Below are 27,895 nucleotides of genomic sequence, written 5' to 3'. Positions count from 1 at the left end.
TGCGTTTTAGTTGTCCAAAAACTGAAGAAGCTGTCAAATATTATTCACATTTATTGGGAAAGTTGTAGCTTTGAAAGATCTCTGCAGTCTTTCTCAAGCTGCTAAAGTGTTTAAGACACCAATTTTTAAAAATCACAAAGAAGAAACGCTAAATGGAAGGAAGGAGGTTCAGCTCATCCAGCATCACATGTGATCACTTCACCCTGGTTCTCCACGGTGCCTTCAGTAGGGGCTGGCTGGGTTAAGTTTTGTGGCTGGGGGTCTGCACTTTCCACCCAGAGCTTCCAGTTCAGGGCTGGTCTCTGCCAGCCAGCCTTGGGCTATTGTCTTCAGCTATCTCCAGAAGATTGTATTGGTCTAGGAGAAGTTTTCTCCTTGTAGCAGTAGCTCCAGTTTTGTGTGGTGTCTTCTAGATTTGCTGTCTATGTTGTGAGATGTACTTTTAGTTTCATATCTCTAAGTCATTACTGACTTTGCTAAGCATACCTTTGACCTATGCCTCAGAGTAAGTTAGAAACAGCCTTGAAAGACAGGTCTTTATCACTAACTGGCTAAAGTGTGCAAACATTAAGCTGGGATTATTATTAAAGGTACTGTTTTCCTCCAGAAGGGTAGTGATAAGGGCAGTTACTGAGAAAAGGCAGGGAGAGTTGGGAATTGTTGAAAAGAACAGTATATTCCTCTCTATAGGAAATCCGCCTGTGCTCTTAGGATGGTGAGACTGGAGCAGTGGTCATTCATTTTCACTGACTGTACTATAGCGCTACTGATTTGTGGTATGAACCTTCCAAACTCAGTCCCATATTTACTTGTGCCAAACACGGGTTTTTTGTGAGCTTATGAGGTCCTTTGCAACATCTTACTGTCTTTTATTTATTTCTCTGTTAGTAACAGGATACCTTTTGAATGCCACATCTTTTCAAGTCCTTCCTTGCAAGGAGTGTATTGTTCACCAGTCAGTGACCAGGGCACAGTTCTTGATGAAGGTCATACAGGAGAAAGGAAAGGCAGTCTGTCCCTGGAATCTGCTTGCAGAGCCAGAGAGTTATTCTGTTACGTGTCAGCTTCAAAGGATCAATTAACACTTACTTCCCTCCATAAGCAAAGCCCCTGGCTCATCCCTGCCCAAGACAGCTTGACATCTCTGTCAACAACCCAAAAAAATTATCCCCAAGACAGAAAGATGACAAATAGTGATAATGAAAACAGAAATTGAAGGTCATCAGTGGTGAGGGTGAGAGGAGAGCAGGCAGAAATCCTTCCCTTGGAGATATGAGGGGTGTCACGTGAACCCCAACCGTGTCTGGGGAAAGGCACTAAGGGGCAGCAGGACAATCTGTCATGCAGAGCTAATGCTCTGTGCAGGGTATGACACCTGCACAGAGCCCTGGAAAGGTGAGGAGGATTGCTTCCACATTTCAGAAAGCCATTGAACAAGGAGGGAAGCAGGGCTTTTGTTGAAAAGGGTCCCTGTGTATGACAATCAGACCGGAGAGAGGTTCTCCTGATGCACACTGCTGATTTCCATCCCTCTCAACCAGGGAAAGCATCACCCTGATCAGTACCCTCCTTCTTTAGCCATCAGAACTTCTATTGGTCCAGATTCTTCAGGGGCAAAGGTGAACAGGTTAAAATACTCATCCTCTCCTCCTAAAGGTCATCTAAATCTTAAACAAGCACTACCATTTAAATCATTCCCACACAAATATAAATCCTAACAAAACAATAAACAGATGTCACAAATAGATACAGAAATAAATACAAGGTCACTGAGCTGGACAGTCCATATTTTTAAAGCTGTTCTGTTCTCTATGAAGAACCACAGTCCCTTCTTGCAAACAGTGTACTCAGAAAAAAAGGTATTTATTCCATATTCATAGAAAAATACACTACTTGTATTAAATGTCCTTGTGCTTAGAATGAGAACATGAAGTTTAATCCATATTCTGCAGCAAATTTTGAAGTGGTGGCAGATGGAGAACAAATTCCCAGTATGGGAACAAAGTTCTTAGCTCAGTGCTGTCCTTCAAAAGTCAAATATAAGAGTTGGTGTCCCGCTGTTTCCGTTTCTTGCCACATTTTCCAAAATGACTGTTGAAACAGAAGGGGAGAGGAGTATAAGTGTGGAAAAGCAGGAAAATATATAGTTCAAGTTCTAGTCCAAGCTGCAGTACTGAAATATTATTTTTTTGCATGGAAAATTTCCTCTTTCTTTAGTTTGTGCACTGAATCAGGCTAAAGTTCTTAATGTAATATCCAAAGCCTCTCCTTGAAACATTAAAGTATAGCACTACATCCTCAAGTGCCAAAGGTGCAAATATTCCCTGCGTATCTGCAGGGCAGTGAAGAGTCTGGCTTGCTGTGTGCCCGGAGTGGGAAAGCTGTGCCTACAACTCTTCAGCTATAAATCCATCTCATATGCAACTTTTAAATGATTTCACAAATTGTGGGATTGCATCCATGATAAGGGGCCCCTCTTCACAGGATGCTTTGACCAAGGTAATGGCTGGTTTTCTCAAGCAGAGAGCGGCAGGCTACGCTTTGCAGCACCTCTCTTGAGCACTATTTCTTTCTGTTTCCAGAGATGCATAGGACACCTTTGTGTCTCTATGAGAAAAACACCGATTTTATCACCATATATTTTTTAAATAGTCTTCCTTATGATACTGAAAAGTTAAGGTTTCTATTGAGGAAAATAGCATCTGCTCATAGCATCAACCTAGCTAGGGAATTTACTTTGGCACTGGAAAATGTCAATACTTTATAACAGTTGGTAAAGTTGGAGGAGAACATCCTTAGGAAACCTCATCCAAGTACAAGTAAGAAAATACATCTCATACCTTGGAAGCTGCTCCACATCCTCCACTGTCTCTGGTAATGAGATTCCCTTTGTCTCTGGTAAAAGCAATACTAGAAGGCCACAGACAGCTGCAAGAATACCTACAATGGACATTGAAGAAATACAAAAGCAGTAAGAACATTGTTTGTTTGGGTTTTTTTCAGCATTTATCCACAGAGAAAAGTTTATTCAGATTGAGTTTGAAGTGAGACATTTTAAGGGCATCAGCTATTTCTGATTAACTTACTCTAATCAAATACCTTTATGCTACACTAATTTAGCCTGTTACAAAATCACTTGAGGGCTAGGAGCTTATTTGTAGCCTGATCTCCCCAGGGGGAGACGTTCGAAGTCAAAAACGTGAGATAAGTGCACACAGGCAAATGTATAAAAACAGCATGGGAACCAGGGTGGTATTTCTCATGTAGAAAAAATCTGCCTTTTCTCAAAGGGCTCTGTCATGGAGATGCATCTGTGTTTCCTGAAACCACTGAGATTTTCCTGAAATACTCACTTCCTTTATCCATGGCCAAAGTAAATTATGTGGTTCAGAATAAAAACTTGTCCTTAGGCAACAGCATTCAGACACAATCTGAATTAAAGATTTTGGAATTATTTCCTGCATAGATATAATTTACATAATGTATTAAGTAAAACATATAAGGGGTGGAGCAACAAGTCAATTGTTCCTTGAGTGTTGCACAGCTCCCTCTAATCCTCTCTGATTTTGCAGCTGTTAACATAAGACAGAGGGAATTAATACGTCCCTCAGAAACAGCTAAATTTAATAATTAGATAATAACAACAATGTACTCCTATCTATGTCTTTTCTTGAAATAATGGTAATATTTTAAAAAGTCTGTTATCTTTCAATTTTGTTCTCAGCTAAGGTTGTCATTGGTGCAAATTTCCTTTCTTATTCTATCGTTTTCATTTTGACTTTTTCTACCTCGTAGAAGTCTGGTTTAGCCACAGACTCCCATGCAATTACAGAACCTAGCTGTAAGGTTTCTCGGTCCTAAAGCACTTCACATAGTTTATTTTCTGCTCCTTCAGTTACCTAAGGAGACCTGAGCTCTTCCACATTGTGCAGAGAAATCACATTTCACCCATTTGCCATTCAGCCTCTTGCTCTAGGCATAAAGGTGGAGAAGCACTGGTCTGAGGGGAAGATAAGGCCACATACTACTTTTACCCCAAAAGAAAATCTCTGTTAGGAGAAGGATATTTAAACTAAAAGTATGTTGTAAATCAAACCTTACTGAAAATAATTAGAGGTAGCTCCAACCAAATGGCTGCTAATCGGAAAAGCAGGAATGGGGCTATGATCCCACCAAGATCACACAGACTTGAACACAGGGAAACACCAAAGTTTCTGCAAAAGACAAAAAGCACCAGATATTAGAGAGGTGCTACCAAACAGAATAACCAGCAGTTTGAGGAGTAGAATGCAGACTTAGCTCCAAAATTATCTCTTCAGTATACACTGTTCACATTAACAGTGGCTATTCAGCTGGAAAACTCTGGACAAAACCAAGTTTAGCTAAAGGACAGTGAAACAGGAAATGGGGAAAGCACATGGAAAACGTGAAAGATTCCTGGGAGCTTTTGACATACCTCAGTGTCGTGGGGTACAATTCACTGTTCACTAGATAGACTACTTCAAAAGCTATTGTGATGCTCAGTCTTCCCAGCGTGGCAAGTGTCGTTTTGAGCCATGGGATATCTGTTCATACAGAAAGAAACACTTCTGTGTGAAGTGTGCTCTCCCACACCAGCAGAGCATTTCTGAGATCCCCAGGCCCTGTCAGCAGAAATTATACCAACAGGAACACTGCAAATCAGACTGAAAGGCCATTGCTGTAGGTATCAATCTATACTGGCATTTATTGCTTTTGAATATCATGTGAGGCTGCTTTGGAGAATTAGAAAGCACTAGAATTGATTGATTCAAGATGCTGGTGGGGCATAACAGCATGGGTGAGAGAATAACCATCACAAGCTTCCATGACCACATCCAAATTGTGCTCCAGAAAGGAGTATTTTTCTATAGAGGGACGTTATGTTTTAAGAAACACTGTTGAGTCACCTCCCAAAGCCTTCTGACCACAAGGAAGGCACCTCTAAATCTGCATAGAATCGTTTTATCATTTAGGTTGGGAAAGACTTTTAAGACCATTGAGTCCAACCATTTACCAAACCCTGCAACTCCACCACTAAACATGTCCCTAAGTGCCACATCTGCACATCTCTTAGAAACCTCCAGGAAGGCTGCAGTAAAATAATTCTCCCTAGAGCAGCCCACCTACCTATTGTGATTTTTCTAGCCACTGCAGAGTAGAAACACTCCTAATTATGCTAGTCCTGGTCATCCTCCCCTTCCATCATACCTGGCACGACTGGCATAGGCTGTACCTGACACTGCCCCATTGGCTCTGCCCAGCTCTCCCAGCTCCACTCAAGCTCCATTGAGCAGCCACTGCCCTGAATACATTAGTGGGAAGCTCCTGTACATCAGCAGGGGTGTGCTGGTCATCCACACATGGCAGGACAGAGCTGCCCCTCTTGTTGTGAGCAACCCCTCTCTGGAAGTGCATCACAACGAATGTGACAAGCACTTCTGTCCTGTCCTTGGGAGAGGACAATCTCCTGCATGGTCTAACCATGACTAGGCAGGCAGAGAGGCAAGTGAAACAACAAGCCTGAACTTGGCACAAAGGGGAGCTCAGCCACTGGAGAGGGCTCTGGCAGTGATTGTGTTTTTTCAAACCTTCAGTGGAAGAACAAAAAACATTTCAGTTTTCTCTGAACCAAAGATGAGACACTAGGGTTTATTTGCCTTCCAAAACAACCAAACAAACACCATCAAACTTCATCCCATGTTGCAAGACACTGCTTTGCCCTGAACATTTCTCTTTTCAAAAACATGTAAGAAAAACAAAGGCTGGAAAGAACAAAACAAATCGACATCTCCATGGCACCCCTTCAGTCCATCAGACTCCCAAGGTGATGGTGACGTCCATGTGGATCCTCCCTCTGCCAGGGGACTTGAACTGTGTGAGCAGCACAGTGTGATGGGGCTCACAGCTGAGACCTGCAGTTTTTTCCATCTGTATAAACAGACTTCTTTAAGCAGGACTTGGACCTCAAGTGCCCAATCTGCAAGTATCTTTATCCCAAGGCTGTCCTCTCCTACTGAAAGAAGGCTGTCGGTAGCCTCATGATATACCTTGAGAAACCAAAACCTCTTAGGATAGCCAGGACTGTCCCTCACTTTGATAGGAACAGTTCTGAGGAGGAATAAGCCTTTCTCATGTCCATTGACCAGCTACAGTAAGGCAAAGCATAATCCTATGGTTATATACAATTCAAAGCAACTCCAAATGCCTCCCTAGGGATAAAAAACAAAACAAAAACCCAAAAAAAGTGGTAGGGAAAACAATTTAAAGAAAGGAGAGAAGTGCTGGGAAGCCTTTGTGCAATATCAGACCTTTTAGCTGTCCTTGGAACCAGATAAGAATGGCTTAATCAAAAGCCATATCTTTCTATCAGCCTCTAAGCATTGTCCAAACCCCTGGGAGAGTGAGGGCAAGGCAACAATCTTTGTGATACCTACCACAGCCCCTACATTGTATTGTGGTTTGCATTGTTTTATTTGTAAAGGAAAAGACTACCAAGATGACTCACCAAAATCACTGATTTCTTACATCACTAAGTGTGCTCCACGTCAGGGAATGTATTTTCCCATTATGCTTGTATATTCTTCCCTTGCATTTGCCTTTAAAGAGAGTACAGAGCCTTTATAGACCTTTTCTCTAAGGCTACTCCCAGCTATTGCTCATAACCCATCAAAGATATGGCTATTCCATGCTCCAGAGCCATCTGTATGCAAAGAAGGTGTGTTGCTCCCTGTGCTGCCTGTATCCCCAGATGCTTTCACTGTGATCTGCAGTTTTGTGTGTCTCGCTGTCCTTGCTCAGGGGGTGCCAGAGAGGAGCCACTGGCCCAGGGAAGGGAATTACCTTCTGGCAGGAAGGCAGTGATGAGACAGGCGATGCTCGCCACGATGTTGCTGGTGGCGAAGGGCAGGCGCCGGCCAACACGATCAATTGTCACAATAATTAGGAAAGCAGCAGGCAGCTCCACAGCTCCTGAGATGAAGAAATCTAGGTAGAGGTTTCCTCCAATAATTCCCAGGCGCATGACAAGGCCTTGATAGATAAGGGCACTTGTGAACCTAAACAGCAAAGGGAAAAAAATGTTGAGAGGCAAACAAAATGATTGCAAGCAGCTGGAGAGACCCTGAAAGTCACAAGGGAATCTTTCCTCAATACCCACCACTCAGGTAAGAAATTGGGCTGACATGGGCACTCACCAGGCGTACATCAGGATGAGTGTGTTCCTCCTCATCTGGGGAGTCCTCACCAGGTCGAGAAAGGAGGGGTTGCTGACCTCCTCATTGCTAATAGTGATCTGAGGAGACAAGTGAGCAGTAGTCAGCTGTCAGGAGTAAGGCAGGCATTGGGACAGAGCTTCTGTGTAAATACAGTGATCAGCAATATTCCAGTCCAGTGAGCAAAGGTGCTGACAAACCAGTTTGCTGCTAATAGCACTCCAGAGCAGTGCACAGGTGTTGGAACAGCTAATAACTGGATATGGCTGTGAGCTTTCCTCGAAGATGATTGTGCAAAAATCGATTTTAAATTCCCCAATCTTAACTTAAGAATGGAAAAATTATTTCCTCCTTGTTGACCTGGATTTCCTTGGAAGATAATAAACAGTAATTGTCACACGAGGGCCACTGGGTACAGAACTGCCTTCTGCCAGAGGTGGCAGAGAGAAGGAGACAGGGCAAAGCAATGGGCTGAGGAAAGCAGGGAGAGAGGGGCTGAGCAGCAAGCAATGGGCTAGGGAACATCACTGGCAGCACAGCAGAAAGAAAAGGGGAGTGAGAGAAAGAGCAGACCTATGACAATGCTTGGGTGCTACAAAATACTCAGCCACTAAAATTCAGAGGGTCCTAAAATACACGCTGTGCTGAACATGGCTTTTACCCTGAAAAAAATAACCTGCTAAGTATGAGTTATTGGTCCTCATACTGCCTACAAAGTATAATAAATCTGTTCTCAGCAGCCTCCAATACAATCACAACCAGACACTCAATGAAATTACTGGTTAGAAGGTTTAACACTAAGAGAAAAGAGCAGGATTTCACACAGTCCTGTGTTTACCCCCTGAAGTTCATCGCTGTAGATAGTACAGAGCCAGAATACTAGCAGGGCCAAAAAGGGATTAGTTACATGGATCTAGACTGTTTCTAACTCTGGCCAGCAGTTTTTAACCATGCTGCCCAAAACAGGTGGAAGCCCTTTGTTCATATGGTCATTTGGCAAGCGAGGAAGACACAAGGAAGACAAGGCAGAGGCAGATAAGGCAGGGACCAGCCATGATACTGCCCAAGAACTGGCAGCCACAGCTGGGATTGCTATCAGCTCTCAAAGCAGCTGTGGGAACATGGGGTTAAACCTGCTGTGACATTTTCAGAAGGATTTTAGGCAGCCTTTTTGCTGCTTTAACTCTCCGTGATTGACCCCTCCTGAGAGGAGGCCTAAGAGGGCAAAGGGAGGAGCAAACCCCTCTTCATTACAGCACCTGCTGCTCACACAGGTGCAGCAGCCCAGGCCAGAGGGGAGACAGGACTGAGAAGACACACAAGCTTGAAGTAACGTGCAGATCCATGATGAGAGCACAGGTAAAGCTAAACCCAAACTTTTCACCCTGCATTTGTTTTATTGTATCATAAGGTAGCACAGCTGCTTTTTGGTGAGATTTGGCTGGATGTGTTCACACATGACTTTTTCATAACTGACTGACACAGAGCTTTGTAACTAAGACAGAGAAACCCCACATTTGCTTGAACTTCCTTTTTACTCCCTCTTGCTCTTCTTCTGTAAGCAGAGCCGAAAGTTTTCTTCAGAGCACTGCCACTTGAGCTGCATGCCAGAATCCTTAGTGAGGCAGGCTGAGGTTGCTGGGTTTCTGCACTGCTCTTGGACTCTCTCATAATATGGTTATTAAGCTGCCATGTCTGTTGTTTATAAGAACAGGCTGCCAGCCATCAGTTGTGACTTTGTGCAAATATGGCTTTAGATTTCCAGAGGACTAAAGATAAATTCAGCATAACTGCCGTTTGTGTTTTTATGTCTTAATAAAGTCAAAATCATTCCAGGCATGACTGAGCACTTTTTTATAGATGAAGAAAAAAGGCACTATGGAGAGTCAACACTTTGCAGGGGAAAAAAATCCTCTTTTTGTTCTTTGAAGTCAAGGAGAGCTTTGCTATTCACATCAGTGCAGTTAGGAATTCAGTGACAGGGCCCATGTTTCCAAAGATACTCTATTTGAAAACCTTGGATGAAGTTTTATAACTTTCCTCATATTTTCATGTTCCAGCAAAATTACATATCAGTCTTCCCACAATTATTCTTATGTATATAGTCCTATATGTGCTTAATTCTTCACGGGCCATGCAGGTTTATGCATATATGGGTGTATATAACATTTCATATGTAAGTAATGTATGCAAGAAATACATATGTCTAGATACATTCTATCGGGTAGGAAAAAAATATGTAGATGAAGGGACAGATCTTGATCCACAATTCTCTTAGGAAGCAGCTACTATTCACAGGGTTGCAGTTCATTCTGGTTTTGGACAGAGACCAAGAATTAGAAAATTAGTTTGGAAAAACTCTCCATGGTAGGATAAATATGAGCAACTGGAAAAAAAGAGTTTCTAATTTAAAATTAATTTAATGAGTTCTGGTTGAGGTTGACCTATACCAGTGTCGTAACTCACAAAGTGAAAGTAGCAAATGTTTATCCTTTTTCATATAAAGGTCATCTGTGGTTTCTGCATGCCAGCAAAAACCCAAAGCTGCAACATCCAGAGCCGTGAAAGGGACTTGGCCGATGAAATAGATACAGACATACTGGAAAATCTGAGCCCAAGTGCACTGGGATAATGCCTCTCACTTCTCTCTGAGCCTCCACACCTGCAGCACTTAACCTGAAATTCTGGAGCTGCTTCATGAAAGAGAAGCCTGATATCAATTAATGTGAGAAATACCCTTGATTTATTATCCACGCACTTCCTGGAGATGCTCTCTTTCCTCTGGGCATAGCACAGAGCATGACAGAGATTCTGTATTAAAACGGTCCCAGGAACACATCCAACAAAAATCTCGATGTGTGGAGGTTAATTTGTTGCAGCTGTGAGTGGCTTAAGGTCATGAACATTAATACATTTGGGAAAAAAAATTAATACAACTTAAAACAAAAAGCAAGGAAAGACACATCTTTCTGATGTGGTGCTTTGAAAATGCTGATGTTTAGAGAGGAAGTGGGTGTAGGAATGCAGGACTGAATGTGGAGGGGAACCTGCAGCAGCACAAACTTCCTGCTACATGACTTGGGGCACGCTTGACACTGCATAATTCTGACCTGGATATGGGAATCACACTGGTGTATACGCCCCAGCAAAAGACAATAATGTACAGAATCATAGAATGGTTTGGGTTGGAAGGGGCACTAATGGTCATCTAGTTCCAGCTCCCTTGCCATGAGCAGGGACACTGTCTACTAGGCCAGGTTGCTGAAAGCCTTGTCTAGCCTGGCCTTGAACACAATCCAGGATGGGGCATTTACAGCTTCTCTGGGATATCTGTTCCAGTGCCTCATCACTCTCACAGCAAAGATTTTCTTCTTAATATCTAATCTAAAACTGCCCTCTCAGTTTGAAGTCACTCCCCCTTGTTCTGTTCCTTCATGCCCTTGACAGAAGTCCCTTTCCAGCTCTCTTGTACCCCTTCAGGGTACTTTCAGTACCCCTTTGGGTACTGGAAGGCAGCTCTAAGGTCTCCCTGGAAACTTTACTTCTCGGGGCTGAACAACTCCAGCTCTCTCAGCCTTTCCTCACAGGAGTGGTGCTCCAGCCCTCTGATCATTTCACAGCCCTCCTCTGGACTCACTCCAACAGGTCTGTGTCCTTTCATCATCTCATGAGGTTTAACAAGAGGTTTAACAAGGTTCTGCCCCTGGGTCCAGACAATCCCTGGTATCAACACAGGTTGGGAATGCGCAGATCGAGAGCAGCCATGCCTGGAAGGACTTGGAGGTTCTGGTGGATGAGAGGCTGGACCCGACCCAGCAACGTGCACTTGGATCCCAGAGAACCAATGGTATCCTGGGCTGTCTCAAAAGCAGTCTGGCCAACAGGGTGAGGGAGGGGATTCTGTCCCTCTGCTTTGCCTTTGTAAGACCACACCTGGAGTGCTGCATCCAGCTCTGGGGGCCAGCACATGAATCATACAGTGTTTTGGGTTGAAAGGGACCTTAATGATCACTCCAGTTAACCACATCTGTTCTCACTGAACCATAAGTCCAATGCTGCAGCAATCATGGTCTGAGAGCCAAACACTTGCTACCAGCACAGAACAAGCCAAATGCTGCAATGTCACGACAGCATTATGTGAAATGCATCAGTCTTTTCAAGCTCTGTCACGACCCCTGGCAAAAGGACTGTAACTCTAATACATATCACCCTACTTTGTGACTAGTGATCTCAGACAGAGCTTCCTCAGTCCTGAACTTTGCAGTGTATTTCCTCACTGTTGGGATGGAAGCAAAATTATACTTAAAATCTATTTTCCTTTTCTCTTAGAGTTGTAAAAGGAACTTCTAGAAAAGGAGCCAGGAAAGTGGATCCTGCTATCTCCACTTGCTCTGTCAGATAAAATGGCAACCGCTATGAAATACCATTGACCCTCGAGTTAGGTTCTGATATTTCCCACAAGTTTTTGAAGTAGGAGTGTTACAAAAGAAAGATTCCTTGTTTTGCAAACTTATTTTTTAAAGCCCATGTATTTCCAGCCAGTTCACTTTTTTAATCTCACAACTAACAAAGTAGCTTTGTGACTGACAACAAAATGTTCTGGTGTGACTCTTCAAGAGTCTATCCCTTAAAGAGATGGCATTTAAACATCACTGAACCTTCCAAAGCTTAAGAAAGCTCGCAAAAAAAAGCACCTCTGGCTCAAACATATGACTCTGAGTACCTCTGAGTAATGTGGTGAGAGAAATTTCCCATTGTGTTTTGCAATGTTGCGCATGATTTTTAATGCCTTCTCTCCCTCTTTGCGTGTCAGGAGCCAACGCGGAGATTCTGGAACCACCCTGTAAGAACACAAAAGTCGTAAATAAGGCTTTTACCTTGTAACATTATAAAGTCTTTTATCTTAAGATAAAGTCCTTTATCTTTTACCCTGTATTAACACAAAACAATTTTTTTTTCAGTCTTTGGGATACAAAAACTCTTTTGAGGACTGGTTTTCTAGTCAACCTTCTGTAAAATATTTGATCCTAGTGGGCAAGGAAGAAGAAAATAGATTATATCAATACTCCGGAAAATCAGAAATCTAACTATTGTATCTGCACAATGGTTGTCAAAAGTATAACCAACAAGCAAAGAAGGTTCCTGTAGAACTGCAACAATGAAAGGCAGCACTAAGCACATACAGGAGCACATACAGGCAGATCAGGAAGCTTCTGGCTGTATCACTATAAGATACACACAAATGTATGCTTCTTTTATAAACTGAACACAAAGCAATACCACTGATGGCTGTTTCAGTTTCTGCTAGCCTAAGGTTGAGATGATTCACTATTTTAAAGTTCACAGCAGACAGCATTTAAGGAAGCAATGTTCAGGAGGAGGTTCCATGGATTAGTTAGTCTCTTTGGGTCCATCCCAAAGGACAGCTGCACTGAGACTGGTGTTTGTCACATCTTAGAGCTCTGCTTTCTCATCAGCTGTACTGCCCAGCTCAGGGGACCTGAGAGCAAGGTCAGACTTTAACTAAGTAGACAATGGGAGGCAGAAGTGGGGTCTCATGACTGATGGGAAAAACAAACTTCAGTCAAGTTAACCCTATAAACATAGCAGAGTTCTGTGATGGTCCAGTTGTGGCTGATCAGAGAGGCAAACTATGGGCAGAAAAACTAAAGTAATATTTGTCTGTGATTCACTAAAAAGGAATTACAAATTACAAAGTCAGCAATATGCAAATGTCTTCTTCCTAACCTACATCTTCCACCCTGTAGACCTGGAGCCACAGCAGGACTCTCAAGATGCTCAAATAGCAATGGCAAAAATGACAAGAGCAATGACTGCAACATTACCAATAGTAGAGCAGGAAGAGGAAGTTGGGCAGTGAAATGGCCAGCTGGATCCCCTGCCAGGTGGGAATCAAGTATGCAATTCCAGGGAGAATTATAATTCCCAGGGTAAAGAATATCTGAATCACGATTCCAACAATCCGCTGATCAGAACCAACGATCTCTGTCACTGAGCACAGACAAAACCAAATTAAATAACACAGAAACAAACCCAATTTGAAAAAAAAATTATTAGAGGTGAAATATAGGGAAGGATACACCGTATCAGTTCTGTCTAGCCCAGCATCTTGTCCCTAGCAGTTTAGGCATGTCACTGAGGCTGTCCAGGGCAAGCACGAGTGACACCTCCTCATCAATTCACCCACCCTTCTTCAGCCAGAGGGGTTTCTGATTGTGTGTTTGCTACTGCACCACACAGGGCCACAGCAGGGGTTTGAGACTGCACCATGATCATGCTTGGCTGGAAATCCTTAGCACTTTCCCTGGTGCAGTTTTGGCACATGTCCCAGAGAAGGGGATCCGTCAGGCAGAGGCTGCTCCCAGCAGGTAATAGGGACAAGGTGTCTGTGGGCAAGAGAGTTTAACCATATCATGCTGGTTGCTCTGAGGGTAAGGTGTGACCTAGTCTGGTTTGTTTATTTATTAGGAAAGTTTTAGCTTTGGTTGTTTAGGGTTTCTTTTTAATCATTTGATGGATTTTTTTATTTTGTAAATTTATCTAATAGCTCTGAAATCTATGCTCGTTTTTCAGGCAATATCCCATGGCCGTGACATCCACACTTGAGATGAGAAAGAGTGTCTCCTGTTGGTTCCAAAACTGCTCCACTACAACACCTTCAGGGTAAAAGCAGAGGGTTTTACCTTGGTTTGCAACACACAGAAAACATTTGATTTTAATTTTATTTATTTATTTATTTATTTGTTTATTTAGCTAAAGGAGGCACAAATTTACAAGTAACAATGGTTTGTTTTAGCTGGCAATGCTGAGAGATATGACAGCATGATCATTTTTATAGACTATCCATCATGTCTGCATAGCTCAGGGGCAACTGTTGCCTAAAGATATCTGACTAGCACTGCACCCAAAAGAGCTGGATTGTATGTAAAAGCAAAGGGAGGTTATTGGGGCAGCCTGAAGCACATATCAAGATCTTTGGAAATGTATTAATAGCAACCACCCTCCTTGTGTAAACAAACCTATGATCTGTATATGTTTCCTCAAAGGTGTTAGGTTAGAAAATACTCTGAGTGATCCCAGGAGATAAGGGTTGATCCTTGAAGGAATTTGGAAGGAATCACTCTATCCAAGAGTTAGGCACCTTGCTTAGGTCTGCAGTAATACAGTGTATTGAGGATCTTAGATCTCTGAATCTTTCCCTAAAGTCAGGCAGCCTGATCTGAGCATTGAAAAACATTCCTTTCTGTTAAGGCTTGGCCATTTTAAGGAATCCATGAGTCTGTCATAAAACATTTGCTGGTTAGAGCACTTGCCAGAGTTTCAAGATAAAATCTCAGTTTAAAATTAAGTCAGGTGCATGGAAATAAGAGGAGAAGCAGCTTCTGGTCCTTTCCCTGGATCTTGGACAAGAGCTGTTCAGCAGTGTAACTTAGCCCAGAAAAACAAGGTTCTTCTGGGCTTTAGATGCTAAAAGGGCTAGACTGGTATGTTTGCATGTACATCACCACAGTGCTCCCAGGTCTCACTGGAAGTGTTTATGTCTGGTTGCAATTCTGCTCCCATTCATTTAATTCCACTAGGACTTTTAAACAGTTGTCACAGGCCTCACAGACAACAGCAAGGATACAAGCTTTTGCCCTATATAATGATGTTACCACTATGTTTTGGTTTATAACAGTAGATCATAGCTGGTTTTATTTTTAAGTAAGCCTGACATCCCATGTCTTGCAGAATGCCTTCCTCAGTGTCTGGCTTTTCCAGGCTTTATGACTGCCTTGCTGAACCTGGCAGTCATTCAAAACTCCACAACAATATCCTTTCCTTGTCAAAAGGAAGCTTGCTATGCAAGGAGCTTCATTGATATAGACTGATAAATTATAATCTACCAGAGATTCTGTATCCCTGCTGTATTGATGCTATTTATAAGAAAGCTTCACTTTTTTTCCCTTTTCAGGAAAATTGTAATCCTAATATGGACCCTGGTATCCAGCCTAACCCTAAGTAAAATCTCCCAGCTAAAGAATGAAAGCATCCAGCCAAGCTGTCCTCCCAGTGAGGAGAAGCAGCTAACTCCTCTGAGCATCTGTGGAAGACATTCAGACTCTGCCAAAATAAACCATGTCCCTGCCTGTGTATCCGGTTTATTTGGGGCTTGCTCTCGAGATTTTTATCATCCTGGTGATCTTCTATGTAATAACAAACCCTTTATTTATGAATAATCCATCCCCTCACCTCTTAATCATTGGTAGACAAATGCATTACTAGGATGGACTTGGATTACTCTTTGTCTCCTGACTCCAGGGCCAGTGCTTTGTTCCCAAGAAAAAATATCATGGCAAGCAGATGCAGCCAGTGTCATTGTCCTCCAAAAATCCCTCCCTTTCCGTAACCAAGAATAAAAGAAGGTAACAACTCTCACCAATCACATAGCCTGTCATCCAGGTTCCCTTGCCAAACATGCCTTGGAGAAAACGGAAGATCAGAAATACAGTAAAATTTGGTGAAAATGCTACTATGATACCACATATCCCAACCCCAAGGCAGGAGAGCAGGTAGATGGGGATTCTGCCATATCTGTTGAAAAAGGAAAAGAAAATGGAAATCATTAAAAGACACAAAGATTTTTCTTTTTCTCTCAACATTTCATTTTAATGCTAGGTCTGGCAGTGCCTTTTTGACACCAGCTTTTTTCCAAAAGGCGGCTCTCTGACACTTTGTAGGATTGGCCCTTGGGATATGGAACTCTTTTCCCTGTGGTAGTTATTACTGTCTTTACATCACTAATTTCAAAACTTATGATGTCCTCACCAGCCTCCATTTTGTTTTAGAAAACTGTTTGTCTTTTTGTACCTAAACTGTGGCCCATATATTCCAGCTCAGGTGTTTGATCTGATCAGGTTTTTGATAAGGGCAATCTTTGCTGGGAATTTCTGTTTCCCCAGATTAGCCTTCTAATAATAATTACAGCTAGTTCTTTGAAAGTCATTTCTGCTTTAACTACTCTATGTGATTTTCTAGGTTTGGTTTAGGTTTAGATCACTTATTTTCAAAATGTGCCTAATGTATTCAGGAGTTTCCCTTTCCAGCAAGAAACATAATTATATGTCCAAGGTAAGCCATAATTAAAAAAAAAAAAGTGTTCCTGTACTTTTATGAAATTGTGTCTTTGGAGCACAAGCAGATCTTTTCTCTGTTGTTGTTGTTTCAATAAGAAACTTTGAAAATGCTGTAGCTGTTTATATTTCCATAAAGTATTTGGAACAGTATTTGTTCATTTTGTTCAAAAGGTTTCATGAAAAGAATTAATGCAGGACAAAACACAGGAAATTTTCAACCAGATCCATTCTTTTGAGTGCTGTCAAGGAGAAAACAGCAAAAGGATCTGGCTGCAGCACATTCCCCCAGTTCTGTCAATATACAACATTCACAGCTGTACAGTAGTTTCATCAGGCTTACTACACAAGAGCTCCTAGACATTTTATTTTAATAATTGGCTGTAATATCTCTGCTCTTTCATAGTTTTGTAGTGCTAGTATCACAATTGCCTGGCCAGACACTGAGCAGAGATATTTTAAGTTAGTCTGTGCCATGGCTTCTTTTTCCCTTGCTTTTTCCCTTATTACTATATGCCTTGGAAAGATGACGTTTTCCTTGAAATTACTTTTGTTTGCTAACTCAAAATTTTCTATCTGAGATGCCATTACAGTTTGCCTATGAAGAAACCATACTCTAAGTTATTATTATTACTACAGATACCAACAAAAATATAAACCAGGCAGAAAGTAATTTACAAACTGAAGAAAAATGCTCCGTCATTGAAACCATCAGTGGTGCTCTCAGCCAATGGACAGGTTGACTTCTGTTAAATAGCAGCACGAAGCACAAACTGGGCTCCCTTCTTTAATTTCAGAGCAAGGCAGAGTTTGTGGGAGCTCCCCACTCTGGAGCAGATTAACTACTCAAGCCTGAATATCACCCAGAGCTTTTCACAGAATCACAGAATGGGTAAGGTTGAGAGGGACTTTTCCTTGGTTTCATGCAGCTCTCACAGAGCTGAGGACTGGTTGGCAGGGGCTATGACCCCGGAGGTAAGCATGAATCCAGCCTGTGCATGGACAGAGTTACCACACTGAGCCACTTCCTTCTTTCCTCAGGTAGCAACTTTCTTATCAATGGTGCCTATTAAATATCCTTCAGTAAGCATCAGTCAGAAAGCTCCTCTGAATGCTTCCTTTTTGTTTCTGTGTCCTTCTACCCTTCCTGGGTCCAGATGTGTACAGGAAACTTTAGAAACCACAATAAAAGCTCATTTCACGGCATTTTAAGTTCCAAACAGGACCAGTAAGTACCATTGCATTAAGTTTCCAGCCCAAATCAAAGCAAAGATTACAGTGACTGGATTTTGTTAACTCAGTTTGGGGATATTTATCCCAAGAGAATTAAACCTGCAAAATGTTGGCACGTGCCTGTTGCAAGTGATACTGGGAGTGATTTAACTTCCCAACAAACCAGAGGACAGCAGAGCTCATACTGTACCTGTCAGCAGCATAGCCCAAGATGAATGCTCCAGCCAGGAACCCCAGATTGAGGATGGCCTGTGAGAAGTCCAGCATCCAGGCATTGCCACACACAAGATCATACTGTGGGAACAAGGGAGAGCCATAAACACCCAGGTGGGTCATTTGTCACCCTCAAGGCAAAATATTACAGGACTGCATAGGTCCACATGGGAAGGGGAAAAGGAAGGGGAAGCTCAATATGCTTGCTCAATAACAAGCACCAGTGGGCCCATAGCTAGCCCTCTTAAAGTGGTCATGAACAGGGAGAGCTCCTCCTTGCCAGGAGGATGCTGCTTTCATACATCAATTGCCCAGATTTGGAATGCAAATTTCTCTTTTGCAAACAACATTGTTAAATATGGTGCCAAGGCAAAGCCTTGACTTTGTTTGGTGCAGAATAAGGGTCTACATCTATTGCCAGTGAAAACAGCATCTTACAGAAATGGTTTAGTTATTCTTCTTAGTGCCTTCTAGATAAAAGCAAAAACATGCAGTCTCTGAGGAAACTGAAAACAGGTCTCAGGTCAATTTCAGACACACTGAATATGTATTTTCTTGGTGTAGCTTTCCCAGACTTTTCTATTCCTTGTACTGCAGCATCCATAACTCCCTAGCACTACTAGCAGGGATGGTGGTGGGTATGAGTGGAAGCAAAGGGAAGGGGAAAGTGGTTGAGAGGAAGGGACTAAGAATTAAAACTAGAATGGAACTGAAACAGAAGTAATTCCATAGACAGCATGAGAAACTATTTTAGATGTTCCTGGAGAATAAAGAAATTTAACCACTGCAGACCATATGGGATCTGGGAGGTTACAATCCATACCTAGGGTAATCTTTGCAACAATGAGGCCTCAGGACCAAAGGAAGCCACAGACAACAGCAGCTGCCACCATTTACCTAGAGAGACCCTTTTGCTTTCAGATGTGAGCTATAAGACATGTTTTAATTGCCCACAAGGTGCTGGTTGCTGAAGCACACACAGTGTGCCACGTTTGTGCTCACCAGCACATGACAACAGCAATGCTCGAGCACTCTGCTTGAGCAGAGCAGCCACAGGGCGGGTTAGAGAGATAGCAGCCTCTTTGGCCATACACAGTTCTCCAGACCCTAAAATTTTGTGCTGTATGCCTGAGCTCCATCCCAGCCTGTTTGCATGCTGTAATGCCCAGAGTATTACCTGGGACTGAGATCTCAGAGGTGCCTCCACAGGACACACAAGGGGCACCTCACAGGTCTCCAACCTGATAGATATCCCACCTCCACTGACTTCAAACAAAGTCATGGTTTTGATGTAACCCATTACTCCAGGGAGCCAGAGTGGCCACCTTTCAGCCAAGTCAAGCTGTGAGCACCTGGCCTCCACTTCTGTAAATCTTGAGCAAGAGCTGCAAAAACCTTTGAGAGGAATAAAACTTACTCTCAGCTGTCATACTCAAGGGCAATTGCAATGCTTCCCTCAAACAGACTGAACATGGAGCTGCACTTTCAGATTTCAAATGCTGCTTAATCTCTTGCTTTTTGACACTATGACAATGCTAGCAAATAGTATCAAAATATGTATCTTTGGAAAACAGTGGGGATTTATGAGAATGACCATTAAAAGAACAATTTTTAAATCACAATGCAATTGCCTGTGCTGATGCCAGAGGTTAGGACTCTCCATGACCCCTTTACAAAAACTGTATTTATTTTTAAATCGTTTGATCTTTCTTTATTGTAAACAAGCAAGGAATAAACTATCATGAAAGAAGGCAGGAGAACAAATGCATGCCAGAAAGGAAAGGGAAAGTATCTTTAGCAGAGAGGATTCTTTCATCTGTACAGCAATTTCCTATGATTTATGCAGCACTATCTCTACACTAACAATATAGTGAAATATTGTATATATTCTGGGAAATAGAAACGTGCAGGAAACTTCTAAGGAGCTACTGGCTCTTTCTAAAGATCAGTGACAATACACTAACTGTTCTCCTTAGTCCTGCACTTCGTCATTTTCTAAGTATTTAAATAAATTCTGATATAGATAAGCACTTCTGTTTGCTTGACATAGCACCTAGCATTGAAGTCATCACTCTGCTAATGTCTTGTTTTTCATTTGCAAACATAACCTTTAGAGGGGAATGTAACCTTTAAAAGAGAATGGAATACCCCGCAGAGACCTTTTCTTTATCCAAGCTGCCTGTCAGACCCACTTCACTGCTTCAGCTGTGACCTGGTTTGGTCGTGCAAGTTATCCCTATATGCATCCCTTGGACGAAAATAATCTGCAACACTTCAGCCACGTTTTCAGACTGCCTCCAGTTAGTCCTTAGTCCTCCTGTACAAACACCTCCTCCGTTCCTTGCTAGCAGCCCCCACAAAAGGTAGTGGCATGGTGCTTCCTCTGTTTCTGAGCATTCATACACCCGTCCATGCACGGGCTGATGTTTACACTTCTAAAAATGCTAAAGCATTTATTGCAGTGCCAGAGGGCGGGGGGAGAAGGGTATGAAAAAGTAAAGTAAAGCCTTAAGGTTTTCTTCCCCTGATCTTAAGCCTATTTGTTGTTCTGTACAGTGCTGGCTACAGACCCTGTTCGAACCCAGCGAGCTGGCTCCTCACTGTAATCACCAAGCAGGTGACTTAGCTCAGCTGGCCAGCCCCAGCTAAGGGCACAACCTCTTCCTGGCTTTGCTGTGCTCTCGGCCAAGCCCCTCACTGCACTAGTGCAAGCACCCAGCACAGCCCTGCAACTCACCTCTGCGTTCAGTCCTGCCCTCGCCTGCAGCATTTCTATCCACTGTAGGACACAAACCACTGTGCACCTGAACACAGACCATTTCCATTTAGGGAGCTAAGTAAAAAACTGCCCAAACTGGGAAACAATTCACTTCCTCACTGCTTTTCTCTTAGCCTTGACGCTGAGCTGCCATTGTAAGCAGAAATGAGGCGCTGCCATCACAGACAGGCAGCAGGAACCAGCTCCTTCCTGACATTCCTCTACAGTGTCCTTAACAGATGGGAAAAACAGTTCTGTCCTCCCTGCCAGCCTTGCAGTCCATGCAGCCATCCACTGCTGGTTGGAAATACATGCCTGTCATGAACATCTGCACACCTGCTAAGGCTTGGACACCAATGAGATGCTCAGGTTTACAGGAGCAGTGGTGTGGCTGGAAGAAACAGCCCTGGGTGCTTCACTGATCTATAAAGGAGCAGCAAAACATCTAAGTGAGGTCTCTGGGAGAAGGAAGAGGCTTTGCACTGGCTCCCTGTAGCTCATTAGTGGTGTAATGACTGTAAGAAGGAGTGGCAACTGAATGAGTTTGTACATGACTAATGACTGGGAAACATGGGACTGTGGCAACTTCTCATTTCTTCATGGCTTTGGAACAAGACAAATATTTTCCATTGAAGTTTGACCTACAGACTGACCACAAACTTGTAAATCCTGGTACTTGAGAGACCTTTATTCACTGCAGCACACATATCCCTGTGTGTAAAAATTCTTTATTAGCCATAGCGTTTCATCCATTGTTTGGTAATTTAATCGTAACAGGCAGTAAAGCTCCTCAAAATGTAGCAATCTTGGGGAGGAGTTCCGAAGAGCTTTACTGCCTGTTACCATTAAATTACAAAACAATGTATTAAACTCTATGGTCAATAAAGAAATTTACAGAGCTCAATTGCAGCAGTATGTCCAGAGCCTAGACAGACCGTTTAAATGACATTCATACAAGTGACCAAAACCACTTTGGTTTACCCTTTCACTTCCAGTGACAAATGGTTCAGTGAGATATTCCTAGATTAAGGAAACTTGGGGAGATGCTAACTGTTGCTGCATGTTCCTTATTTGTTGCTGGGCAGTTCTTCTCCTCTTCTCTCGTCCACTGCCCTTTCAAACTGCTGTCTTTCCCACATCCTAACTGCAACAAATCCCTCTGCATGCAGGGGAAAGGGAGAAGTTACCTTCTTCTTCGCTTTCTGTTAAAGCTCCTGGCACAGTGGTAAGGAATGAAGCAACTGTCCTTCTCCATGCCTTGCTCCAAGCTGAGCACTTACCAGGACAAAAGCAGTCAGTCACTACCCTGCTGCCAGGGCACTGGGGCTCAGGGCCCGAGGGACAGGTTAGTTTTGGAAGCTTTGAAAGTTTCCCTCCTGTGCATGACCAAAAGCCCATGAACTTTGTGTTCCTGCCACTGGGATCACCTCATTCATTGAATGTCCTAGCACAAAAGGCTTGTTCTGTACTTCTTCTTTTTATCTGTCTGCTTCAGGGCCAAAGCAAGAAGGAGGCAGAGAAACTCCTCATCTCCTAACAGAGAAAAAGCAGCAGCTCTCCTCAAAATAATAAAGGAAAAATTGGACCCTCAACTAGTCCTAGTGGGTTTGATGGTAGTGGAAGAAACACAGCCCCACTGGCATAACCCCTGCAAGCAACTGCTCCAGCACATCTCATACAGAGAAATCTTAGTCAGACTTTCATTAGAAATTCAGCAGTTGCTTCTCCCTCTGCTCTCTGTGTGCCCTTTTCCCTTTTCCCTCCCCTAATTAATATTAATCCCACCATGACAGTGAAAATAAGAAGGGATATACTGCCATGCCAATAACAACATTCACATTAGATCAACAATTTGAGGGTAAATTGAGTTGTTTATTCCCTTGGAGGAGGGATAGCAGAAGGACCAGCTGTGCTTTTTTCCACCCTGAGTTTGACTGATGTGTTATCTCCTTCTCTGAGGGACCGTAAAAAATAAAAACCATGCGACAAACATTTCTTTCCTTTCAGGTTTCTCTGCAAATGTTGACTAGTATTTTCTGAGACAGCTGTTGAGCAGAGAAGTAAGAAGATTGATTCCCAGCAGGTGCAATAGGCTGTGTTCAGATGGTCATTTTTCCACCTCAGACCTCAAATTTCAGCAACAAAGTATTGTTAGGTCTCAAAATGGCATCATCTACAGCATGAAGATTTGCTGCAGACAGGACATTTTGAAATCTACCCCTTCTTCTCAGCTCCTGCAGACCAAGGCTGAAATAAATGCTGCCTAAAATATGCCCATCTGTGCTGTAGCTGCTATGACCACATAGACCTCCCTCTTCCTTTTTCTCCACCACCTCAGGCCATTTCACTGCAGTCACAATCATAACTCATGCCCATGCCTTGAGGAGTCACCAATGACAAAAATGTCCGAAGAAAATGGTTCTCCCTTTGCACACTACTTCCAGCTGCCCTGTCACAAAGTGCTAGAGTTTGTGACAAAGCCCAGCAGTCTCAAATATCAGTGACCCCATCTTCAGCACAGTCTCCTGGAAAAGTTGGGTTTATTGACTTCCATATGTCCTGGATACATTGGACCTTCACAAGGCTCACCCAGCAGGATTTGGCAGACAAAACACTTTCTGTTTCAAGTGCTACAGAGCTCAGGGCCTGACCTGGGCTGCCCTCCAGACCTCTGGGCCAGAGCATGAGGCTGTGGTCCCTCAGTCCACTGCAGCCTCCCAGCACACATGTTTTTTCTCCATCTCCATCTGCTGCACAGAAACACAGTCCTTCCCCTCCCTCCTCAGCAGTGCCAGTCACCTGCTGGGACCAGCATCATTTCAGATGGCACCAGCTGGCATGAGTCAGGAATTGATTTACCTTGATCATTTACCCTGTCAGCTTCCCTCTCCAAGAAAAATCTGAGAAGCCACGGCATTCCCATCTGCTGCTGACACAATTCATGAGGAGATATGCAAGACATGCTCAGTTAAACCAGAGCTGATTGCTCTGAGCCAAGGTCCTCTGCACAGTGCCACCACCTCAACACAGCTGTGTGTCTCAAAATAATATCTCAAAACCTTTATGTCAACCCAGGACTTGTTTGCTCAACTCTAACACAGTGCAGTGACAACTTTCTCAAATCTGGATTGCACTCACAGAAAAGCCTGACCTAAAGCAATGGAGCACAGAGACCCTTGGACATGTCACTGCAGAAGTAGGGACCTATTCTCAGAGCCCGTTGGACATCAAAGATATTAAGAGGGAATCTTTAGCAATACTGTGTTGCCCATCACTGGAATAAGGTAACTGGCTTTGCCTTGTGTTGCTCCGGTGATGATTTCTTAATACAATTTGCTCTTCTCCTCAAATGCTGCAGGGGGAAAGTCCTGTACATTCTCCCAGAACATCACTGCATCCCAACACTGAGACTTGGGACTCCTGCAGCAGCAGGTGATGCAGCAGGCACCCCAAGTAGTACTTACAAAGAAGTGTATGCTTTGTATCAATCCACATTCCCCTTTTTTCCTTTGCTTCCTTCTGCTGATGCTACTGTGAACACCTTTGGATAAGAGTGCTAAGAGGAGAGAATGGCCAGTGAGCAACACGAGCAGTGAAGTCAGGTACCACAATGCCATTAATTTCACAACTCCTCACAATTCACTCATATGATTCAGCTTCTGAAGGGTGCTGAGAACTTACTGCAATAGCCTGTGCTTTGGCTGCCAGACCTCCTGTGTGATATGACATCCATTCACAGAGGAGACCTCTGAATCCTCTGGCACACTGCAAATCCACAGTGAACCTGTGCTCACCATAGGTCTGGAAGAACTCCTTCAGTACACTGACGTTTCTCCTCTCTCTTTCTCTCTGAACATGCATCCTGAGACTGTTTTGTAACTCATCCTTTTAACTTTGTCTCTCTGGTCACTTCCACTGCTGATTCAACAAGAATCAGCATCTTCAGCTGAAAGAAACATTTCTGCACACATGGACAAAATGAAGCAATTACAAGAAGATGGGAAAGAAAAGAAATTGAGTCATGGTTTGTTAGAGACTCAGCTAGGCAAAAAGAAACTAAACTAAATCTGGGATATAAATTGTCTTTGCTGGATAAATAACTCATTAAGAAGACGTCAAGCCGCTTTTAGTAGTTGATCTCAGAGCAATTGAGTCAGGACATGCAAGCCACAAGTCTCCTTTTTAGATGAAGAAATTGAGCCTCGTGGGATATGATTTATCCAGAACATGTTGCAAAACTGGGAAGAGGTTCCAAGTGTCACAGGTCACAGCCCAGCAGCTTCCATCCGAAGTCAGCAAGAGTGCCTCTAGGAGTCACAGTGACACCAGCGGTGGGACCTGCTCCCCTGGCACAGGGGAGAGACAGTCCCATTCTTGCAGACTGTTACTCCATGGTTTTCCCAATATGCATGCTGGGGAGCACAGGTGGGAGTGCTTGCCCTTCATCCCTCCTCCCTTCCCTAGCCCTGAAGGGTCTCCTCAGCAGAGAAGAGCAAGAAAGTAAAGATGGATGATGTATTTGCCCGAGAACATTGAACCTTTCACTCCCATTTATTGCTGCAAGACAAATACTGGTTTCCTTTTCCCATAGCTGTACCTACTGCTGCAGGAAAATCACAGTTGCTCTGTTAGATACACAAAGTGCTGCCATAAACGGACTCTGAGCACTGTCTTATGGACAGAGCCTACATGCTTTCACCTATAGCAAGGCTAAAGGGGGGTGGGGGGGGGAGGGACAACAGCAGAAAAGGAATCTCTGTATTTTTATTTTTAAGGTCCAATTCCTCACAGTACCCTAGCAGAAGTACCCTGGAGGGAGCAGTATAAACTTCCCCACCACGTCCATGTTCTATGGATTGTTCCAGAGCCAGTCTGCAGCTCCCAGGCACCATTTGTCCTCCTTTCCTGCCCATCCAGCCCTGCCTTCCACTGCCAGCATGGGCGGAGATACATCATTATTAGGGCCAAAGTTTGACACCAACTCCCTGAATGTCATTTTCAGCCCTCTGAGCAGCCCTGATTTCACCCATCATTCACAAATGCCATATCTGGACCTTTGCTCAAGGGCCAGTCAGGTGCTCTGATTTCTCTTCTCCTAATCCCAGACCCTGGCTAAAGCTGCTCAGAGAACAAAGCTGCTACCCAGCCCGAGGCCTGAGAGTGGATACAGCAGTCCCAGCTGGATGGGAGAAGGGTGGTGAATTGGAACTCTTGTCAGTGTTTGCTCAGGACATTGCCTGCTGTGCCCCGTTCCCTGTTTCGGAGGACACAGCTCCAGTGCAAGCACCAAATTAAAAAGCACAGCAGGAGGCTCATGAGACAGAGAGGAACCAGAGTCCTAAACTGTCCTGACACATTTTGCAGTGCACCTTGATTATTTCTGAACCAATCCCTCTAAGCAACTTTGTGTTTTTCATCACTGCATGACTGACAATTGCTGTCAGTATGACTCTAAAATACACATTCCTAGTGTGCAGACTGAATTTTGGAGCCAGACCACAGCACACTCGTGGCACAATTACAGATTACACAAAGGATCTCCTAGGAAAGCATCTTCACTGGCCTATTGCAGCCTCATTAAAAAATCACTGCATTTGCCAGTGCTTACCACTAGTGATAATCACCTGCTGTTCTCTGACACGATATTCAGGAAAAGCTGAATGTTAGCTTTGGACAGAAATGTGTGTTTGTTTTTGTTTTTTCTTTAGTAAGCACAATCACTTCTGCTGACTCCTGCCAGATCTCAGATAGGCAGTCTGCCACCTGTTGTTTTTTATTACCTGCAAACTTACATATTCAATACTGGAAATACAGACAAGAGGTAATCTACACCGATCCTGGTCATAGAGTACTTTTGGCGTTTACACCACCAAAGCTGCTGGCCCGAAACTGGGCACCAGAAGCCTCAGCTGTAAGGACACAATTCTTTGTTTTAACCTGGCATTCCTCTACAGACAGTATTCGATTTTGCATGTGCACTTGGCTTTGAACAGCCACCTTTCATATCAGCTCACCTTCCCTAAAACTTGATCATACTCATTGTCTGGATTTGCTTGTGACTCAAAATTAAATAAATCTGGAAAGGAAAACCAGCCAGCAAAGCAACAACCCTTGCACTGGCAATCCCATTTTACTGCTGCAATCCCACACCAGGACAGACCCCGCTGATTAGAGGGTGGGTGTTCTCCTTACCTCGCTGACAATGGACGAGTGGGGCTGTTCATAGCCCCAGTTATTGTGGCAAGGGGCGAGTGGCAGGTTGCCCGTGCTGTGATTGCCATAGCGGGCCAGCGGGCTGGCGCAGGTGGCAGAGATGTCCCAGGTGACATTCAGCCTCTCGCATTCCCCACTGACGGACTCGTTCCTCAGCTGCAGGGGCAGTACCGTGAAGTTTCGTTCCTCTTCCAGCGTCCAGCCACATCGGTCACTTAATTCGGCCGCCCCAGGGATCCTGCACCAGAAGTTGTCTGGTGCTCGCCCAAGGAAAACTACGCTGGCGAACAGGGAGGAAAAAGTTATGCCTGTCTGGCTAAGGAGGAAAAAGACCCTCTTTTGAAATCTTCCAAATTCCCCAGCCTCCTTCAAAACCTCATCAAAAGATGGCATTATGTGAGGTGGTCTGTCCACTGGCAGCAGCCCGAGAGACGGCAGAGCTTTCGGTCACACTTCGCATCGGCTGCCGACTCTTCCTACAAACGCGACGGTCTCGCCTCCCCTGGCTCCTCTCTTCTCATGTGCACACACAGGCACAGCGAGGGACGGACGGACGGGCGGACAGACAGGGAGACAGGCGGGCGGCATGAGCGGAGGCGGAGCGGGGCACGGTGCGGGCGGACATGCACGGCCGGGCGCTGTACAGGGGCACGGAGACTCCGGGCACGGCGAGGGGCACCGGGCTCACACACAGCACAGCGAGCTGGAGACGACAAAATGATTGTAGGAGAGGAGGGGCGTGCGTTCCCTATTCATCCCGAATGTTAAACGGCTTATGTAATAAACCCGCTTAACTCCTTCGGGACGGGCCAGCCGCGAAGGCAGCTCCCGCAGCGGCTGCCAGAAATTAATAGGTGCAAGGGTAAAGCAGAGTTAAACGGGAAAGAGCGCAGGAGCTGCTGCAAAAAGCATCCGTGAATGATGCAGGCTCTCTGCAGGATGCCAGGGGCAGAAAGAAAGTTCTTTCAAATGACCTATAGTCTTTCCTTCCACAAATAGAAGTTAATACTCTGGCAAAGTTTAATTACTTCTCCAAGGCACTGCCTCAGCATCTGTACACACCTAATTCACGTGGGCCTCTTCCTTTTGTAGAATAAATAAAGTGAGGGTCA

At 43.9% G+C, this 27,895-nt stretch overlaps 1 protein-coding gene and 1 pseudogene across 1 annotated transcript; one reads left to right on the top strand and one right to left on the bottom strand.

Moving 5' to 3' along the window:
- Positions 1-1,770: 1,770 nt before the first annotated feature.
- On the bottom strand, positions 1,771-27,524 carry SLC22A3 (solute carrier family 22 member 3). Its single transcript, XM_014874272.2, has 11 exons — positions 26,763-27,524; positions 17,790-17,893; positions 15,673-15,827; positions 13,079-13,244; positions 11,956-12,073; positions 7,215-7,312; positions 6,862-7,076; positions 4,457-4,565; positions 4,102-4,214; positions 2,841-2,940; positions 1,771-2,091 (listed from the first exon to the last, which is right to left on the bottom strand). The coding sequence occupies exons 1-11, from the start codon at positions 27,174-27,176 to the stop codon at positions 2,034-2,036; spliced, it is 1,650 nt and encodes a 549-aa protein (XP_014729758.2). The 5' UTR covers positions 27,177-27,524; the 3' UTR covers positions 1,771-2,033.
- Positions 27,407-27,895, top strand: part of LOC148224367 (solute carrier family 22 member 2-like) — a 24,766-nt pseudogene continuing 24,277 nt past the window's right edge.

The sequence above is a fragment of the Sturnus vulgaris genome, chromosome 3 (genome assembly GCF_052056855.1).
Source record: "Sturnus vulgaris isolate bStuVul1 chromosome 3, bStuVul1.hap1, whole genome shotgun sequence".
Taxonomy (NCBI): Eukaryota; Metazoa; Chordata; class Aves; order Passeriformes; family Sturnidae; genus Sturnus; species Sturnus vulgaris.
This window is presented reverse-complemented; position numbering and strand designations above follow the sequence as displayed.

What these genes read in the sequence shown, in the direction of transcription:
- SLC22A3 (XM_014874272.2), bottom strand. Translation starts at nt 27,176, where the DNA reads ATGCCATCTTTTGATGAGGTTTTGAAGGAGGCTGGGGAATTTGGAAGA. An exon ending in ACTCGTCCATTGTCAGCGAG is followed by an intron (nt 17,894 to 26,762) that starts GTAAGGAGAACA and finishes TTGTTCCCACAG; the next exon opens with TATGATCTTGTGTGTGGCAA. An exon ending in GATGTGGAGCAGCTTCCAAG is followed by an intron (nt 2,092 to 2,840) that starts GTATGAGATGTA and finishes CTGTTTCAACAG; the next exon opens with TCATTTTGGAAAATGTGGCA.